The sequence below is a fragment of the Urocampus carinirostris genome, chromosome 3 (assembly GCF_059441175.1).
Source record: "Urocampus carinirostris isolate Australia breed hairy pipefish chromosome 3, RoL_Ucar_1.0, whole genome shotgun sequence".
Taxonomy (NCBI): domain Eukaryota; kingdom Metazoa; phylum Chordata; class Actinopteri; order Syngnathiformes; family Syngnathidae; genus Urocampus; species Urocampus carinirostris.
In genome coordinates this window covers 60,489,758-60,510,408 of record NC_142351.1, presented here as the reverse complement: position 1 = coordinate 60,510,408, position 20,651 = coordinate 60,489,758, and the positions used below count along the sequence as shown (strand labels likewise).

The 20,651-nt window shown below is 40.7% G+C and overlaps 1 protein-coding gene across 2 annotated transcripts in view; it reads right to left on the bottom strand.

The window, feature by feature from the left end:
• Positions 1 to 3,027: 3,027 nt before the first annotated feature.
• Positions 3,028 to 20,651, bottom strand: part of pcbp4 (poly(rC) binding protein 4) — a 93,486-nt gene continuing 75,862 nt past the window's right edge. For both annotated transcript variants that reach the window (XM_088332777.1, XM_088332778.1), the window contains exons 12-14: positions 20,165 to 20,214; positions 9,841 to 10,010; positions 3,028 to 4,620 (exon numbers count right to left, since the gene is read on the bottom strand). In XM_088332777.1, coding sequence (XP_088188903.1) covers positions 4,275 to 4,620; positions 9,841 to 10,010; positions 20,165 to 20,214 — 566 coding nt within the window. In that variant the 3' untranslated portion in view covers positions 3,028 to 4,274. The remainder of the gene's footprint in view (positions 4,621 to 9,840; positions 10,011 to 20,164; positions 20,215 to 20,651) is intronic.

Genomic DNA, 20,651 nt, shown 5'->3' with positions numbered 1-20,651 from the left:
TTCACCATATTTAACACAATGCATCCCATCTGAAAGGTAGGATCTAAACTATAAGAGGACGGTTCCTGAGAGACCAATCCATTTTTCAAACCGGTCTAGTAAAATATTATGGTTCACAGTCTCAAAGGCAGCACTAAGTTCCAGCAGCAGCAAGAGTGATGACGCGCCAGAGTCCATTACCAGTAGAAGATCATTGAATACCTTAATCAGAGCCGTCTCAATAGAGTGATTAGCCCTGAATCCTGATTGCATCATAAGGATTATTCTCAGATATAATATCATTCAGCTGCTGTGCTACAACTTTTTCAAGTGCTTTAGAAAGAAACGGTAGGTTTGACACAGGTCAATAATTGCATAAGCCTTCTGGATCAAGGTTGGGTCGTTTAAGTGTAGGTTTGATAATAGCAGACTCAAAAGCTGCTGGAATATATTTATTTGTATAGCTCTTAATCACAAGGAATCTCAAAGGGCTGCACAGACCATAGATTTATGAATCAATGAATATATGGATAAATAAGATGATTCCATAAAAAATAATGAATGATTTATAATAGATTATATATAATTTCACTGGTTTCACTGGTGGCCATGGTCCAAAACTTTTTGTGTGTTTTTTATGTTATTTATTTCCCTTTTTTTTCTTTGTTATTGTATGTGTGTGTCTTGCCGTCGGTCACCCCTCTTGAGGGATATGACCAAGGTAGATAGAAAGATAGATAGATAGATAGATAAATATATAATTTAGAATATGTTCCCTAAATACATAAATTATTCAGCAAAATGGTTCCATCAAAAATACATATATAAATGAATATTTAAATGAACAGAAGTAGCATGAAAATGTACCTAACATGCGACCGTCGGGCAATATAGTAAAAAAAAATCCCAAACATATAATTTTAGAGGGAAAAAAACTAAAAAAGGAAAAAAAGACAAAACAAAGACAAAAGTAAAAGGCAAGACAAATATACATGTTACAAGGAATATAAGAAAATGGAAGCAAGAAAAATAATAATACATAGACAAAAAATACTAAAACAAGAAAAAAAAACTGGTATAAAAAGAAATAAAATAAGAAAAAAGAAAAGAAAAAAGGTGCTTTTGTAATATAACCTCCTCACAGAAACCTATTAAGTCATTGTGTCACAGTTGCAGAGACCAGTGCTTTGCTTAGGAGGATTTTGATGTTTTACGTAGCCGACCTAGATTGTGTGTCATGAAGTTACTTCTTGAGTTGAAGAGTTCATGAGAGTTTAGGATAAAGCCTAACAATCTGTTGGGAAGTCAAATGCAATTTTGGTTTAAGAGAAATATCTTTTGAATTAAAATGGTAGAGATATTTCTGATAGCTTATCAACAATACCTGTTTTTTTATCCAATAAAAATGCATCATAAGAGCACGTTTCCGTCCTATTCATTCAAATTCCTCCTCGATAAGTGAGTGGGTCGGCTTTGAGGAAAAAACACCCGGGTTGAAAAAGTGTAATAGGTTCCTTGGTTATTGAATCACATATGGAATTAGATGGTAACTTAACTGTTCAATTTGATTTTCAGACAAAACAAACAAATCTTGCTTAACCTGGTAAGAATCATAATTTGCAAGCAAAAACGTCCCTTGCCAAATGTACAGAAAGAAGAGATCAGATGCATGAAACGCATCAGAAAAAAAAGATTTTTAATACATGAAACGATGCTAATAAATAAAGATTAAACGAGTGCACGGTCAAAATAAAATCCAGTCAAATAAGCAAAACACTGAACAGTCAATTACAAGACCCTAAAAACAAAATCACGCCTCAGACATTTACAAATTTTCTTAAAAACTTCCAGAGGCAAACATAGACATTGTATAAAAGCATCATACAATAGCACATTTTATCATTGGGAGTATAATTTACAAATAATTGAGAGTTAAATACTTATGTATGGCTGACCTCCAAGGTGAGACACACATGTGAAAGGATCTTTTCCACACGTGTCTCTCAGATGAGCTTCAAGCCCTTTTACGCGCTCATAACGATCAAGAAAAGTGACAATGTACTTTTGTACTCACATTTGTTCATAAGTACCATGAATTCCGGACTACACAGCACACTTGATAATGGCAGAAATTCTGACAGAAGAAACTTTGTTTTTGTACAAGATTTTAAGCCGCAGGATTAAACAGCCCAAAAACATTAAGCTTGGGGAGAACATACAAACTCCGCACAGTAAGGCCGGGAGCTGGATTTGAACCCACGCAGGAGGTTCCCACGACCTCAGAACTGTGCGGCACACGCGCTAACCACTGTTATATATATAATGACTTGATTATTAGAGACTGGGTCACAGCTGTGATTCTCAATCAGGTTATGTAGCAGTCAATCTAAATGTAAACTAAATCTAAATCTTTATAATAAACTACTTTATAAATATCAATTTGTACGTGTGTATGTGTGTGTGTGTCTGTGTGTAAGTGTGGCTGAACCACATTTTGTGAAAATTACAGTTGTATTTTAGGCCTCCACAAGTGTCTTTATCTAGGTTTTGTGCCAAGGCAACCCAATAAGTAACAACAGAATCGATAATCGGGCAGCACGGCGGCGCAGTGGTTAGCGCTTGTGCGGCACAGTTCATGTCATGGGAACCTGTTGTGGGTTCAAATCCAGCTCCAGACTTCCTGTGCGGAGTTTGTATGTTCTCCCCGTGCTTGCGTGGGTTTCCTCCGGGCACTCCGGTTTCCTCCCACGTTCCAAAAACATGCATTTCAGGTGAATTGGCCGGTCCAAATTGTCCCTAGTTGAGGGTGTCCCCTGCCCACTGCCCGGAGATGGCTGGGATGGGCTCCAGCCCCCCCGCGACCCTGATGAGGATAAGCGGTACGGCTGATGAGATGAGAAAATCGATAATCGTCTGCTTCGGTGGGGTTGCTAATGCCATCTGGCCGCCAAACTGGGTACTACAGATCACAACCATTGAGCACTCCGAGCTGGATCTCAGAACCCGGACCGATCTGACACGAATTTCGGGCTTAAAATGTCTCAGAACCCGGACCGATCTGACACGAATTTCGGGCTTAAAATGTCAATCATTAAGTTTGGTTTCGAGCTAGCCCAGGTTTTACCCTGGCTGACTTTTTTTTTTAAATTAGCTTGTGGTGTGATTGAATGTAAGTCCAGGTTTGCTAACCACCTTTAGATAGAGCAATACTCTGTTTATGATTGAGCACCACTGCTTCTTACAGGAAGGACAAAATGAAATCCAGTTGAATGCGATGCCATGTTGGTTGTTTTGTGAGTTTCAATAAAACAAGTGTTGATCTTCATCATTGATATGTTTCTCTTTCTTTGTGCGGAAGCGGCACGAGAAGCCAGCGGCAGGTCCGGCAAAAATTACCATTCCTTTTCCCGAGCGAGAGCGTGCACGTCCATTTGCACGGGAGCACTCACGGTAGCGACTCTAGGGGATTGGGACGGGAGTTCAGATTCGGCCCAATTCACCATTTCTGATTGCTCCGAGATAAAATATGCAAATCCAGTTGATCTGTCGGGCTGGGCTGGGCCAGGCTTTAATACCCGTGGGCTGGTCGGCAGGATTTCTTAGGCACGATCTTTCTTTACTCTAAATAGCCGAATAAAATCTTCGATTAGCCCAGCAATTAATTCAAATGGCATTGACAAATACGTCACAAAAATCATGATCCATAAATGGTTAGTTGTTTTCTAACAACCAGTGTCGGCTCATTGAATATTTGTGTGTGGCAGCTTGTGACTGATTATCGGGTATATTTCTATATATATTTAGTGCACATGGCAGAACTCACATCGCATCATCATCTGCTACATGCCAAAGTGACACCTTGTTTTAATTAAATAGTCGGTTTGCTCGGTGCGTACCAGGGGGGTACACCACCCTGCCGGACTGTGCAGAGAGCGACGCTACATTGGCGCGGGGTCGGGTACCGCAGCTAGGGGAGATCCTCAAGAAGGGCTCTGAGCTCATCCAAAGTCACCGCCGACACGCTTGTGACCATCTACCTCGCGAAAAAAAAGAGTAAGCGACTGCGTATAGTAAAATTTTAAAATGTAGAAAAAAAGTTGTGGCTCGTAGTCCGGAATTTACAGTATACATCTGTAAATCATTTTGAAAAGCTTGGTTTCATCAGTCTCTCCTTGAATCTTGAATCTGAGTCAAGGGCAAGCATGCCCAGGAATATGGCTACATCAGGCAGCGGCACGGACGCCCCAGGCCCGTCCTTCCGCCTGCTCATCGTGAGATGGCCTAGGTCATGACGGTCAGTAGGGTGCAAATTTCTGTCTCTCAGGCTTTTTGATGCAGTTAGCTGAGGAGATCTTGGCGGTATAGGCCGCCAGAGTGGTGTGAGACGGCGCCGCCGTGACCGACACGGTTGGTGCGGCGCCGGACAGAGTCAGGAAAGGGACCGACTTCATCCCCAGAAGGCCCGAGAGGGGCACGGCGCCGTACGGGGCACCCAGCATGTGAGCCGGGGTCAGAGCACCCATGGTTGCCAGGGTGGGGGCTGGCGAGGCTGCTGGAGATGCCGATTGAGTGAAGGCCATGTTCAGGTCTACTGGGGTTGCCATGGTGGAAGCTTGGGCTGTGGACTTGGCTGTTTCTAGACTGTGAGGGTGGAAGGGGGATGGTTAAAGTTTAAGCCAACACACAAGCAGGACATGGAGTTAAAATTCACAGAAAAACACTTAAAGCACCATGTCAAACAAATGGCTTGCAGGCCAGATCTGTACCGTTGGATGATTTAATCCGGCCCACCATAAAATTGTAAGTATGTCAAAAAAAGCAAGTATTTAAGTCTTCTATCAAAAGTTACAATTTTTGTAAAATAAATGCAAGTCAAATGCTCTCCTCTGCCACTCAAGAGTATTGTTGAGTTTGTATAGACGGGTGGGTTTGTACAGGTGTAAAACTGCATTCATTCAACTGTTAAAATAAACCAGTTAACAAAATCAATGCCCAACATGAAAATCTCCCTCCCAGATTATTTGTGAATAAATGTTTGTGTTTGAAAAAGATCCCTTGTCATCCGCGATGATAATATGTAGGGTAGATTATTAATACTAGCACACTACTGAAAAACAAAGCTAAACATTTAGGGTTTACATTCTTTTACTGATTCAACCTGCCTTAGAACATAAAGTCTGGATTGGGCCCCAGAGCCAAACTGAGTTTCACATCCCTGCCCTAATGGACAGTGACCACTAGATGGATGACCTCCCCTTTTGGATGTGCTAAAAAGTTAGACTGTCTGGAATCCACATGTTTTTGTCAGATAATTTTGGAAGACTAGATTTAAATACAGTGGAACCTCGGTTTTCGAACGCCTCTCAGTTCGCACAAATCGGTGCTCGACCCAAAATTTTGAGAAATTCTTGCTTCGCTGTTCGGTCAAAAAATCGGTCTTCGAACGCCGGTAATGTGTGAGTGCGTACGCTACGGTGGGATGCTGACCGGCGCACGGGTGTAGATGGCCCCCACCCCTCGTGACCAACTTTTATCACGTGTGTTACAATGTATGTGTTTCATCCGGTGCGGTTAGAAGGGGGCACCAACTGTCAATGTAAACACTGAAGTATGTCACTCAGCTTTACCAGAAACTTCAGTGTTTACATTGACAGTTAGGGCCCCCTTCTACCGCATCGGGTGAAACACATACGTTGTAACAACGTGCACACGTGCCTCTTTTTTTTGCTTTTGTTATCGAGGAACAGGGTAAGAAATCCTATTCATAATTCTTTTCTTTATCCTTTTTTTATTTTTACACGTTCATGTTAGCGTAATCTTTCGTACGGAAGATTACGATAACGCGAACGTACGTTTCGCCTGGGTTAGCTTTATGATTCGAGGTAAACATTCAGGGTGTTGGAACTGAGCCCAAAATTCAGGGTGTTGGAACGGAGCCCCCTTTCCAAAGAAGCGCTAGCCACTTGTGGTGCTAAATGACTTGTAAACGACCTGATTTTTTATTTTTACACGTTCATGTTAGCGTAATCTTTCGTACGGAAGATTGCGATAACGCGAACGTATGATTAGCATGTGTTAGCTTTATGATTACGTTGATCATTCATGCTAAACATTCAGGGTGTTGGAACGGATTAAAACGATTTTACATTATTTTTAATGGGAAAATTGATCTTCCGTGATCGACCAAATCGGTTTTCGACCAGGCTTCTGGAACGGATTATGGTCGAGAAACGAGGTTCCACTGTACATGATCAGTTGGCATTTTTAAGAGAAGAAGAGCGGCAGTGTTGTTTAACGCAAGAAACAGTAGTGTTGGTGAGTTGGGAAGAACACAAACTACAGAAACGTTTATTTACTAAAGAATGGTAAAAACTAGAAACACATTTTCTACTAATGAAAGATGAGGCTTGAAGGTTCCTTGTAATAATATGTCCTGAATTATCAGTATGCCTTCAAAAAATGTGTCCGAATTTCAAAAATTAGCTGGCACCAGCGTTTCCCATTTTAAAGAAAACACCTGGCATTGAATGTGTTCTCTAAATTAAAAAAATAAATTGGCACAGAGGTCACACTTATTTTAAACTTCTTGCTGCTGATTATGATATTTCCTTTTTGGCCTTTAGAGGGCAGTCTAAGTCATCCCTCCAGGATTACAGTATAGCACTTAGCTAAAGACAGTTTCTGCTTCTCAGTCATGGCACAAAGCAATACAGCATTCATGTGTTATAAGCACTTCGCTTAAAGTAACGCTGTAGCAACACTTCTATATCAATGCAAATTTTTGTATAAACTTTCGTATATGTAAACATTCATGCCACAGAGGCAACATGTTACTTTTTAATAGGAGTGACTCCAGTTCAGACAAGAAGGCAAATTGAAGAGATCAAAAAGGTTTGATAGAGTTATGTATTTAGGTTTTGAACCCTAACCAAACATATGGGTGGGTGGGCCGTCGGCTTTTGGCAGGTTTTGCTGGTTGCGTTCATTTCAAACACATGGGACGCTCTCAATTTCTTGTTCTCTCTATCAAAGGATGCTCTCCATTTCTTCTCAATATCAAAGTGCGGGAGAGGCGTGTGCGAGTGCCAGCATCGCCCCATCAGGGTTCATTAGTTGGCCGGGAAATTGCATTTATTATCCCAGTACACACACATTCCCAACATAATGTCACATACACCCACATTATGTGTCGTGATATTGAAAGCTTCTTTTGGTGTGCCAAATATTTATTTACCACTTTTTGTTTTATTTCAGACTGAAACTCAGTTTTTTCCAAAGATATGCTATATTCATAATGTTTTCTTTCCTTCGTTGCTGTTTGTTCGAAATTACATGATTCTAATCTACTGGATATTTCAATATGTTAGTTTCATCTTTGCACGTTTAGGGATCAAACTGATTATCCTGGGTGTGTTAGTCAAGGATTTAACAAGTTGAACTACACGTAATAATATTCCCAAGACTTTCTTAAGGGCTAACACTCAAGCCCCTAAACCCTAGCTCCAACCAAAACCTTAACCCTAACTCGGACCAAAACTGTAACCATAACCCTAGCTCCAACCGAAAACATTCTTCAACAAAAATAATAAGTCTATCGCCAACCAAAACCCCACTGTTAGCCAAAATGAACTTTTATTGTGTGGCCGGGACATGAACCCTTTAGAATGTGTTTGGAAATAATGTATCTTACTAGTTGAACTACCAGTGACAGTAAACCGTAGGACCCAATTTAGGGCTCCCCAACCCTAACTTCAAAACCCGAGCTCCAACCAAAACCCCAACGCCAACCCTTAGCTCCAACCAAACACGAACCCTAGCTCCAACCAAAACACTAACTTCAACCAAAATCATTAGTCTAGCTCCAACCAAAACCTAATCCCATCCTCAACGAAAAAAAATGTTTCACTGTGTGGCAGGGACTTGACCCCATTACTTTGGGTAGAGAAGTAAAGTTTGTTGCCAGTTAAACTAACAGTAACACCAACCCAATTACCAAGTTTAGGGATGAGAAGCCAGCTCCCCAACCCTAACTTCAAAACGCTAGCTCCAATAAAAACCCTAACTTCAACCAAAATCTTAACCCTTGCTCCAACCAAAACCATAACCCTATCTTCAACCATAACCTTACCTCATAAACTAGGTTTCAGCTGGGTGGGAGGCTACAAGTAATAACACTAGAGGCTAGTTTAAGGCTGAAATCATAGCCCACTAAACCTAGCTCCAAAAACTTTACTCAGAATAAAACTCTTATTCAAAACACAACCCTAACTGGACTTTGAACCAAAACACTCACCCTAACTTCAGTCAAAACCCTAACCCTAGCTCAAATGTATAAGAAAATCTTTTGTGCACTCACATTATGCTATGTAATGTTTAAGGCTTTTATTGGTGTGCCAAAAATATATTTACCTCTTTTTGTCTTCTTTCAGAAGAAAACTCAGTTCAAAATGGTTTTTGAAATGTTTTCTCTGTTCAAAATCTTTTCTTTCCTCCATTACCATTTGTTAGAAACTCAATAATTAGAACCTAATAGTTGCTTCAATATTTTAACATCACACTTACACATTAGGGATTTTAATTTATAATCCCATCTAAGCAAGATAATGACTTTACCAGTTGAACTACCAGTGACAACAGTTGTAAGACCTAGTTTAGAACTCCCGACCAAGCTCCGTAACCCCAACTTCAAAACAGTAGCTCAAACCAAAACCCTAGGCCTAACCCTAGCTTGAACCAAATCCTAACCCTAGCTCCAACCAAAAACCTAACTTCAACCAAAATCATAACTCTAGCTTCAACCAAAACCGTTGCTCCATCCTCAACCACTAATAATTTACCACTGTGCAGTATGGATTTGAACCCTTTACCCCGTGTGAGGAGCAAAAGGGGCCTACCCTCTTGGTTTAGGGCCCACAACTAAACTCCGTAACGCTAGCTTCAAAACCCTAGCTCCGACCAAAATCCCAAACCCAACCATAGCTCCAACCAAAACCTTAACTTCAATCAAAATCATAATTTTAACTCCAACCAAAACCCTAACCGTAATCATAATGAATTTTTACTGTGCGGCAGGGACATGAACCCACTACCCTGTGTGTGGAGGAAAAGTATCTTACCAGCAGACCTACCAGTAACAGGAATGGAAACACTTAGTCTAGGGCTAACAACCAACCTCCAAACCCTAACTTCAAAACCCTAGCTCCAACCCAAACCCTAACCTTAACCCTTGCTCCAACCAAACCTTAAGCCTAGGTTCAACCAAAACTTAATTGCAAAGAGTGGCTTGGGATCAAACAGATAACCCTCTTGTTTAAGGTAAGAGTATTACCATATGCCTAATGTCGGGATGAAACCCTAGCCCGCTAACTCTAGCTCTGACCAAAATCCTAACCCTAATCAAAACCCTAACCCTAGCTCCAACCAAACCCTAACCCTAGCCCCAACCAAAGCCCCAAGCTGGGCTCAAATTAAAACACTAATTCCAGCCTAAGGTCAGGGCTTACATTTTGTACTAGCATGTTTGGAGATTTAACCCATTATCCTGCTTGTGTGAGTCTTACTAGCCAAGAAGACCAGTAGAAATGTGAACCTGGTAATTTTGTTTGCCCTTTATTGTGCAAACCTTCAGAACATCAAAATCTGACCTCATTGTTAGTTGTAAATGGATTCCAATTCATGCGCTTTTGAATATTTAATTGTGCAAAAGCTGTCGCAATGCTTTTAATCGTTCCCCAGGGAGGTCAATTAGCGGCCGTGCAAGAGCATAGCTCGTTATCACTTATGACTACAGCATGAACTTTGACCCTTTTAGAGGGCCACATTTCCCTTAAGTGATTGATCGGATTGTAGGCAGGGCCTTACCAGGAAGTAATGAGGTACTGGGCCAAGTTGATGCTGACTTGGGTCCCCGTGATGGTGACGTGGCGGTCGCTGGTCCCATCTAGCTGGCTGCCAATCTTGATTTGGGCCCCCGAAACTTGCCGGATTTCGTTGATTTTGGTGCCCTGGCGGCCAATGATGGAGCCGATCAACTGAGCGAAAAGGGAATAATGATGAGACCGTGCAAAGACGGATTGCTCGGGAGATAATGAAGGCAGGATTGGAAAGGACGACATTAGCATTCATCATAAACGAGCTTGTCGGCTGTAGTGACAAGGTCAAGAGCAAGGAGGAAAAAGGAATTACCCTAGCGTATAAAATGATGCTTAATGACAACGTACAGTATTAACATAATGTTTTAGAGTTACTGTAAACAGTTTGTGTGTTCTGATGCAGTTGGAATTTCATATATAGCAGAGACAGTGCACAGCATATAGGCAGATTTTCAGCTGTAGTCTCACAAGGAAACACAAAAAAACAAAAACACAGTTATAGTAATCTCTTGCTGTATCACTGTTTACTGTTCGCGGTTTTGCTACTGTGCCTATTTTCATCGTGCATTGTGTTCTGTTTTTGGGTGTCCGTTTATGCTTCAATAACGTTGTATGCAGCTTGACAAACCTATTGCAAAACTTTTTCAATTTTGAATTTTTCTGTAAGCCATCCTTCCAACTAATGCTAAGGACCCACAAATTACCCAAAAGGCAGAAACCAATGCTTTCTATTGCCGCTAGATTTAGACTGGACATGCTAAAGAAAGGAAAAAGCATGTTTATGTCTCATTGGTGTCATTACTGTATTTCCAGCTAAAATAAACTGCAATTGTGCTAAGGTGTTCTATTATTCCTGATTATATATTGCAGCAACAAGCAATTGCGGACCGACAAAACGCATGCTTGTTGGATTGGTGGTAGGTTGGCACTTCCTAGATTTTTGCATATTGTTGGGGGTTCTGGTCCCCATTTACCAGAATACGAATGGTTACAGTACATGTATATCACATAAAAGTAGGTGTTACTTTATATTATTTGATGCTTAAAATAGCTATACCATTTAAATAAAAAGTCACAAACAGAAAAAACATAGAAATACATGCTTTGCCTGGGGTACCAGGGGTTTGGAACACATTAACGTAAATTCTGGACTATAAACCGCGACTTTAGTTACAAGCTTTCAACCCTGCGGCTAATGCTAATTCATGCATTTTTTCTAGCAGCCGCCAGGGGTGCCCAGCAGTAAAGGTGAGAGTGAGACGGGTGGAATATGTGTGTCGATGAAGACATAAGTTTGATGGTACTTTGCGCTTTGTGCATAAATAAAACTAGCACGAACAGACCATCAACATTGAAAAGGTGTCAATCGAAAGTGGAGCGCCAACTACTATATTGGGAAATTTGCGAGTCTGTTTATTTGTAAATGGAAATAATGTCGAGAAACAAACGGAACAACAAAGGAGAAAGGCTTTAGGAGGATTCCTATTTATCTGTTAACATAATCATATGTTTTGGAGTAAATCTTTTACAGAGTTAAATTCTATGGATTGTCTTTAATGTTCCGAAGCCAATTTCGTGGACATGCAAAGAGGTTAAAGATGGCCGTGGTACGTAATGGTGAGTTGCACTGGCTTATAGTTTCCAGGTGTCTTGTTTCAGACTGATCAAGATGTATCTCTTGTGAGTATATTTTGAAATGGTCGTTTCTTGAATTTCAAGACTTTAAGCTTTCCAATGATATGTGGCAGGACGTAATTCAATGACTTGTGACATCGTTGAGACACGTATTTGTTGATCAAAAGTCCTGCGGCTCGCTTTCAAGACGTCAGAACGTTTAAGGTGTTAAGATACAGTATATTATTAAAACTCCTTCTATGTACCGTCTTTCTTTGTAAATGTCTCATGTTTCGATGTGCGCCCATGCGCCTGGTATTCATGTGCGGCTTATGTATGTAGAAAATGTTTTTTCAATCAGGTGCTCTCTATTGTCTGGAATTTACGGTAGTTAATAGGTTTCTGTCCCCCACCATATGGCAATTTCACTTAATCCGAATGGATGACTATTCTAGGGGTCTATTGTGTTGGGGCGGCAGTGGCTCAGGAGGTAGAGAGCTCGTCTTGGGATCAAGAGATCGCAGGTTCGATTCCCGGCTCCTCTGTGTTACATGTCGAAGTGTCCTTGGGTAAGACACCGAAACCCTAATACTCCCAATAAGCAGGTTAGCGCCTTACATGGCTGCACGGCCGCTAATGGGAAATGTGAAGCACACTGTAAAGCGCTTTGAGAAGTCATGACTAGAAAAGCGCTATATGAATGCAGATCATTTCATTTCATTTCACCAACTGTCAAAATCAAAACACGTTTTTGGTGGTCAAAGCAATCGACATAAATCCATCAAATCCCTGCGGAAAACTCATTCATAAATTCTTCTTGGGGATTTAAAGAAAAGCACTTCAAGAATTGCCATAGCATTGTTCGTCCTCATGTTGGCTGCCCATCCATCCATCATGCACGTCAAAAGCTCTTTTTTTTTTTGATCTTCCGGGACCTAGCTTAATTGCTTCTGAGTGTGCATGGCCGAAAAAGGAGACAGAAGGCACATTTACCTCTCATTAATCTGAGTGGCTAAAAGGTTATTGATTTATCCGAGTGGCGGCAACTTCCCAAACAAATCACTTCCAAAACGTACGTCAGTGAGCCGCATCCCCGCACTAATGGAAAACATAATTGAAAAACAACTCCCATATCTATTAGGCATTTTGACCCCGTTCGAAAAAGTCAGCGGAGGGGCTACCAAATGTTTTGTTTGTTTGTTAGTTTGTATTTTTTTATTTAGGAACAGAACAAAAACATAACAATATCAAACATTAAATAACAAAAACTGTTTCCACAATTAAAGCTGTACAATACAACTACAGTGCAGATAAAAAGTATTTGCCCCCCTCTTAGTTTCTGTTTTTTTTTTTTTTTTTTGCATATTTATCACGCACAAAGGTTTCAGATCATCAAACAAATTTTCATATCAAACAGAAACAAAACAAGGAAATAAGAAATTCAGATTTTAAAAGGTTGATTCGATTTATTAAGGCACAAGAAAGATAGGCCTATTTGGCCCTAAGTGAAAAAGTAATTGCCCCCTGAACCTAATAGCGTTTGCCCACCTTTGGCAGCGATAACAGAAATCAAACATTTACGATAAATGGTAATGACTCTTTCACAATGCTATGGAGGAATTTTGGCCCACTCTTCTTTGCAAAATATTTTCAAATACGACATATTGGAGGGGTTTCTAGCATGAACTGCCAGTTTAGTGTCATACCACTTAATTGGCTTTAGTGCTTCATTACTAATTTTTAAGCCATTTAGAGGGGGACTTGCTGCTATGTTTGGGATCGTTGTCTTGCTGCATGATCCAAGAGCGCTTGAATTTGAGAGCCTGAACTTTTTTTTTGTACATTCTTCTTATCCAGCGTTATGCACAATCATAATAGCTGTCTTCTGTAATTTGAATAAGCACTTTTACATCACTATACCTGTATATGAATTTCCCCAAATCTATAAACAATACCTTAGATAATGTAAAATAAATTAACTGTACAATATATGATGTTTTTTGGGGGGTCAAATATATCTGCATCTACTTATAACTGCAATATTTTTGGCTAATTTGGATTGTTAGCTATTTATATGGTGTCTCCAGCTAATATCATGGCTAATCAGGGGGATATCCATTACTTTAGGATTTGATATTCTGGCACACGCTAAAAAGCCATTGTGGTATCCAAAAAGCCATGCATTTAAGGAGCAATTTAAATTATGACCTTAAAGGAATTCTTAATTTATTTGAATGTAAACAATTGTATGAACCATGTAATTTGGATGAATAAACTAAAGAAGATTATAAATCAAGATTTTCTGTTCTTTGGGAATTATTTGTTATATAAGTCACCAGCGCTACTAATTTAAAATTGAAACGTCATCGCCTGGTTTTCAAATTTTTTTTAGTGAGGTAAAATTCTGGTCAGTTGTGTTGATTTTCAATATTTTCCCTGCAAAAAGAAAAAAATATAACACGGGTGGACACCTTAAAGCTTTGGCATCAGTCTATTCCCTCTGGGCACATGTTTAAGTATTGTATAGTTGTGATTGAATAGTTTATTGTTTTCTTTTCCTTTTGTTATTTACTGATTGATGCAGTTTTTTGCTATGCCTAAACAAACTTTCATCCCGAAATCACTCCAAGACACTTAAAATCTGTAACTTTTCCTATTTAAATTCATGTGCGCATGTGCTTCATCTCTTCCCAAGCCGAGGCCGGCTTACTACCAACAAAGGACATTCAACACGGGGTGGCTATCAGCTCAAGCGCATGGTAGCAGAGCTCACTGGCAGATATATTGCAGGATGGTTGAAGTGGGGGTGTAGTGATGGAGTGCTTGTAGTATGTGTATGTGTTGGCAGCTTAGCGGTGGCTGACGCATAGGCCGAAATACACAAACACACGCGCCGCCCATGCCGCTCTTGTTCCTGCGTTTGGCATTCCTTTCCTGAGAGGTAAGCGACCTGTCGGCCAAAGTCTGATTTGTCAACACAGCCGTGCTCTTGCTCGCTCTGTCCGTCTGGCTATTCTTGGCTTGGGCCGGGGGGAAGGGGCATGCGCCACAGGCTGCCTAAAAAGAGTCACTCGGGAGACAATAGCCCAAATCGCTGATAACACCTCCAGCCTTTAACCGCAGCTGTCAATAGAAACCAGCTGCCATTTACAGCCACAAATGATTGTGTCCTTCCTCGGAAAAGCTCAGGAGTGGCGACTGTCAGCTTGTGGAACGCCATAAGAGTGAACCTTCATTGATTTTTAAAAATACAATTGAAGATCGAGTATTGACTTTATTGTTGAAAAAAACTATTTACATTTTCTTTCCAACCCCAGTGTACAGTGTGTAAAACCCACACAGGCACAGGGAGAACATGCAAACTCTGCACAGGAAGGCAGGAAGCTGTAGTTGAACCGTGGACCTCTGAACCGTGAGGCTGATGCGCTAATCACTCAATAAAACTCAATAAAACAGGATACAAAAAAATAAAATCAACATGTATTCTTGTCTATGTACATCAGGGTGTGGCAAAGTGAATAAGTTTGTTATGCTGAGACTCACTGTCTACAATCTATTGTCTTGCTTGTGGTGATGGGAGGGCTGATTGACTTGAAAGGTCTGAGATATAAGCTGTCTCTCTGTTTGTGGTAAAACGATTCTGTGGCCCAGCTGGTTGGGATCCATGGCCATGGCTTTTGCTCTCCTCTTGACTCGGCCCATATATACAGAGTCCTAGTCTAAGAGGGGCGGCCCACGATACCTATTCAGTCCTAAGCCATGCCAGTTGGTTGCTCTATTGTGCCGTGCGGCAGCCATACTGCGCGGTCACATGGAAGCACACGATGCTCTCGATCGTTGCTCTGTAAAAGTTGAGGAGCAGACAAGGGGAGACACCAGCCCGTCTAAGTTACCTGAGGAATAAGATCCTAGGCTCAGCCTTCTTCACCAGAAGGCGAGTGTTAGTAGACCAATAAGGTTGACTGTGAGGAATCCAGAAGATTTATTGACGGTTTTTGAAAATTTGTTGAAAGAAATAGCTTGCCACTCCCTACAACACAAGTCAGTAGTTAAGCGACTTGATGATTGTATGCACGTGCAGGAAGTCATCATTTCGATTCTATAGAAAAGGAATATCATGTTATTGAAATGGATAATCCATTTTAAAAGCATGATGCACGCATATAATGTCATGGCGCGAAACCTGTTCATACATTAAAGTCACATTCAATAAAAGGCTGTAATTCCTCATTTATCACGGCTCATGGGGACCAGAACACTCAGAGATATGATATAATCTGCGAAATAGACCTTGTCTTACATTTTGCCGGCTTTCGTTCACAGAAATAGTCGGCCAGGGCTAATGAATCATGGCCGCAATGGTGCTGCTCATTTAAGGAAGAGAGAACGTAAAAAAGAGCCAACAAATTTGCTCTCCCCACCTACACTCAGCCTTATTTTGCTTGGGATAATGGATCGCGGCTAAAACAGTGCAGCTCATTATAGGGGGAACAAAATAGCACACTTCAGTGGCCCAGACAGGGGGAAAATTGCTTTCCTGGCCCCTGCTTTCCGCAATTATCAAGCGGGATAATGGATCACGGCCACATCCGTATATTTCATTCTAGGGGGGCCAGAACGTCACGCCTTCCAACATAGTTTCTTCTGCAGCTCCTTGCAATATATTATTGGAGACTATGGATCGCAGCCGAACGATCACTGTTTATTCTCGGCTGAAATACAAAAATGGCAATTTAAAAAAAAAAGCCGCTAGCCTGACAAATTCACCCAGTCCGCGCTGGCAGCAATATGTGATCGGGACAATGGATCGTGGAATATTTTTCAACCAGCAATGCACTGAGGCCGAGACATATGAAGCACGAAGTAGCAAGGGATTTATTGACGTCACCCACCACAATAATAAAAAGAAGTGCAGCTGTTTTCCCCCTCGCTCCAATATGGAGCCCCTATACCACATTGTGCTTATCTAGGTCTAGGACATTTTTCTAAAAATCCGAGTTCCGTAGTCCTTCAGAGGCCAGCCAACAGATTTGAAATTGTAACTCAGTATGATCATGTGACACATTTTCACGGGTTAAAACATACATTATTAAACTAGCATAGTGATGTCTCTACTCTCAAATGTATCAATGGAATTTGTAGCTAACGGAAGTCCTTTTCGGAAAAATGTTGCACCCATACAAAAAAAAAAAATCCAGGTTATGAAGGCGAAGTATTTCATAAAGTTTCATACACTTCTACTCACAGCTCCTGGACATAGACAAATTTGTCTTATTTTGAATGAGACATGTTTGAGCGAAGCGACTTCCTGGTATCCCGTTGGCATAAAGGACTGCTTGTCCTGAGTGTAACCCAGCATTCTCTTTGATTGGTCAACACATTCCTCATTACCTGCACCTTACTATAATAAAAAAAAAACTGGAAAAAAGGACTGTACTGACAGCAGAGACTCCCCGGTCATTTCCATCCTTCGTTTTGCGTTTGGTTTTAATTTTTGGGGTTTGTCAAATATCTGTTTTATAATGATTTTTGTTGTTGTTGTATTAAATACCATCTTTTTTCCTGCTTCCCTGCACTTGTGTCCAGCCATCAAATTATAGCCCTTAAACTCTCACCCTAAATAAAGAGAAAAATCTGGAAAGGAATATTTGTCAGCTATATAATTCCAAACCGGGCCTTGCTCTTAAAATGATTCCCGACGAAACATTTTCTGCCTGCGTCTACTGGCGACGCTTTTAAACTTCTCTGATTATCGCATATTCAGGTTTGGTCCTTCCTAACCGCTATAAATGAAGGATTACAGTATATCTGGCTCAGGATTGCAAGTTCCTAAGATGGTGAAGTTGCCCATCCTCACGGAGCGTTAAATCTGCTTGCTGTCAGCATTTCGCTGCCATGTGTAGTGTGTCATCCACTTCCTGCTGAGCTCGCCAGGTGGGAAGAAGAACGCCACAGCGACAGGCACACAAGATTCCTTTCTGGAAAAAAATGTTTGTCCTGCTTAAGTACGCTCTCCTATTCACGGTGTGCAAGCACTTTTTCCACCGTGTCGGCATTCATTGCATGCAGTAAAAAAGAAAATCGAAGGCGGGGCAGGGGGGTTGGGAGAGGATGCCGCCTTTCTGTCCTCTCTTGTGGAACAATAGGAGCTTACGGCTGTCCTTGTCACTTGGGAATGGGTGTCCCTCATGCTTTATCTCATGCTTACTTTGTGGTTCAACGAGAAACAACAGTCTGAGTATTATAGAAATGCGGTCGGTAGCGTTAAGGCTTGCATGAGTACTCAGGAACCTTGATTAATCAATCTTGCACTTTTGTTTCTTCTTCTACGTCTGACAGTAAGCAAAATGAGTTTTTCGCTGCGAACCCGTGGAGGTTTTGGAGTATGTTCAGTGGGTTTCAGTCTTTTCAGGGAAAGTTTAAAATCACATTTTTAGGTACAAAATGTAATTGGTCTATTTTCTTGATTGTGACTCAAAACATTTTTAATACCAGAAAAAAAACGGATTATGCATACCAGTAAGGAATATAAAATATCCTTTATAAAATCCTACAGGAATTTAACGTACATACTGAGAAAGGAAAGATTATATGAATAATTTAATAAATAGATTGAATACCACTCGTAGCCTTGGCCACTAGAAGGCCGTTTATGTAAGACATATGGATATGCCTGAGGCTTTAATCATGAATTCCGGTTGAGTTTTAGGTTGGCCTGCCTGATTAGACGTGTACATCGACCGAGGTTGAATCAGTTAGTTATCCTTTTTTGAGGTAACACAAAAATACTGCCGTACAGACAAATATATTTTTCTTATATTCCCCCAGGTGTCCAAGGAAGAATTCAGCAAACTTATCTGTAAATATGTATGACGATTATTTAAATTGTTTTTAATTATTTGTATAGGGAGAGTAATTATACAGCATTACATTTTTATTGAATATCATTGTACAGTGGCATAAAAAAGTATTTGCCCCCCCCCCCTTTTTTTTTTGCATATGTATCATTCACAAAGGTTTTAGATCATCAAACCAATTTAAATATTTATTCTAATTGAGATGTTTATGGTGTGACCTTAAATGGGCAGTTCATGCTAGAACACCCTCCAATACAGCAGATTTGAAACAATTTTGCAAAGAAGAGTGGGCAAAAATTCCTTTACAGCATTGTGATGGTAAACATTTTCTGTTATCGCTGCTATGGGTGGCCGAACTTGTTATTAGCTTTAGGGAATAATTACATTTTAACATAGGGCTAGATAGGTTCTCAGTTTTTTCCCCGTGCCTTAATAAATGGAATCAACATTTAAAAACTAACATGTACATCGAACTGAATTAATGTAATACTAAAAAAGTCAAAACATTATTTACAAAACAATGATTATGATTTACAATACTTACAGCGTAATGATAATATTTCAAATTTTTCACCGACAAATAAAGCAAACCCCTGAATTTATACATCCAAATTGAACAGCAGAGAATATTACAGGCTACATTTTCCTTTCGGTATCATCCGGAGTTCCCTTTAATCCTCAATGAATGATAAAAAAGTGAAAGGAATTTGGTCCAATAATGTGGCATCCACTGATAACATCAGGAGAAGATGGTTTCTCACATTTGTTCTGCCACCTTTCCCTATTTTACACAATATGACTTATCGTAAAGATGTCGAAAGAGTCTGTCATTTAACAATAAAAGCCTTACACCAACTTTTACGCGACACAACTCTTTTTCGTCTTTCCTTGGGAGCAGTAAGAAATATTCGCGATCTGACTCTGTGGCAGTCGCCATCTTGAATGGTCACTGAGTCATGGGGCAGAGAAAATTTGGAGTAAAGCTGGAAACGGCACAGCCAAATACAGCTTCAGGTGTGCAGGGGACGGCGCTATTGGCAATCTGCAGCCAATGTCAATGATGCCAAATTCTCTATGCTAATGGCGTTAAGTGTGCGGGAGGCTTTCCTTGTTCTTTCGTCCGCCCAAATCATATTTTAGCTGGGTTGAAACGAGCTGTAATTTCAATCCATTTGCAAAAAATCCCAAATAGTTTTCTTCAAACATACTGGATGACCTCCCATTTTGAATGTGCTAAAAAGTTAGACTCTTCCCCCCGGAAGCGATTTATTTGTGACCCAATTTAGGAAGGCTTATTTCCACAGCGAGATGAAGCCGGCTTGCGGCAGAGGAAAGTCAGAAAGACACGGCAACACAATGTTGAGTTTCATCCTTTCATGGGATTAAGAAAAAAATGGAAAGGAACCAAGGACTCTCCTCCTTTAAGCTCCTACCAACACTCTCTTGCAAATGATAGAAAATGAGGACCACACTTTACCAACTGAGATGTTTTTTTCCTAAACACATATTAATCCAGATGATTATACGGAATGAAATCGAAGGGCCGCGACCGGCGTGTCCAGATAGGCTAAACAAAAAGGGAGAGGATGTTTGTCTGCTCTCTTATTGGCTGTTTTGGCAGCAGACAGATTCTAAGTAGGTCAGAGAACATGAGAGGATTTACACGGCACTCGCGGGAGCCACTGGAAGACGCTGCAATGCAGCCCAGACAAGCGAGCAAAAAGGTTCTCATCTCTTCAACAGTTCTCCAGCTCGAATTATAAGCGTCATCAGCGAGGAACCTTGAGCATTATCATCATCATTATCGTCATCCCGATGAATAAGAAAGAGAGATTTGCTTACGTCATTGGGAATAAGCAGCTCCTGAGAGGTCTGAACGTTTACGTCCATCCCTGATCAAAGAAAATAAACACAAATTAACACAGTTGTTTGAATTAATCGTAGTACATTGACTTGTCCAAATTTATCATTTTTACCTCTTAAAACAATATTTCTGAAGTCCATAACGAAGTGGCGCAATATATTTTAAATGGTTTAAGTGATTTTTATGTTTTACTATTCTTTTTTTCAATCTTACAATCCTATAGTTCTACATCCATGCAACAAAAAACATTTTATGATATTGCTTAGTCCCCATATGAAGCCTATTCCCCCTAATTTGCTCCACTATTTTCCATCCATCCATCCATTATTTGCACCGCTCAACCTCAGTAGGGTCGCCGGGGTGCTGGAGCACAACCCAGCTATCTTCGGGCAGTGGGCAGGGGACACCGTGGACTGGTTGCCAGCCAGTCTTAGGGCACACAGGGACAGACAATTCGCCCGCTAA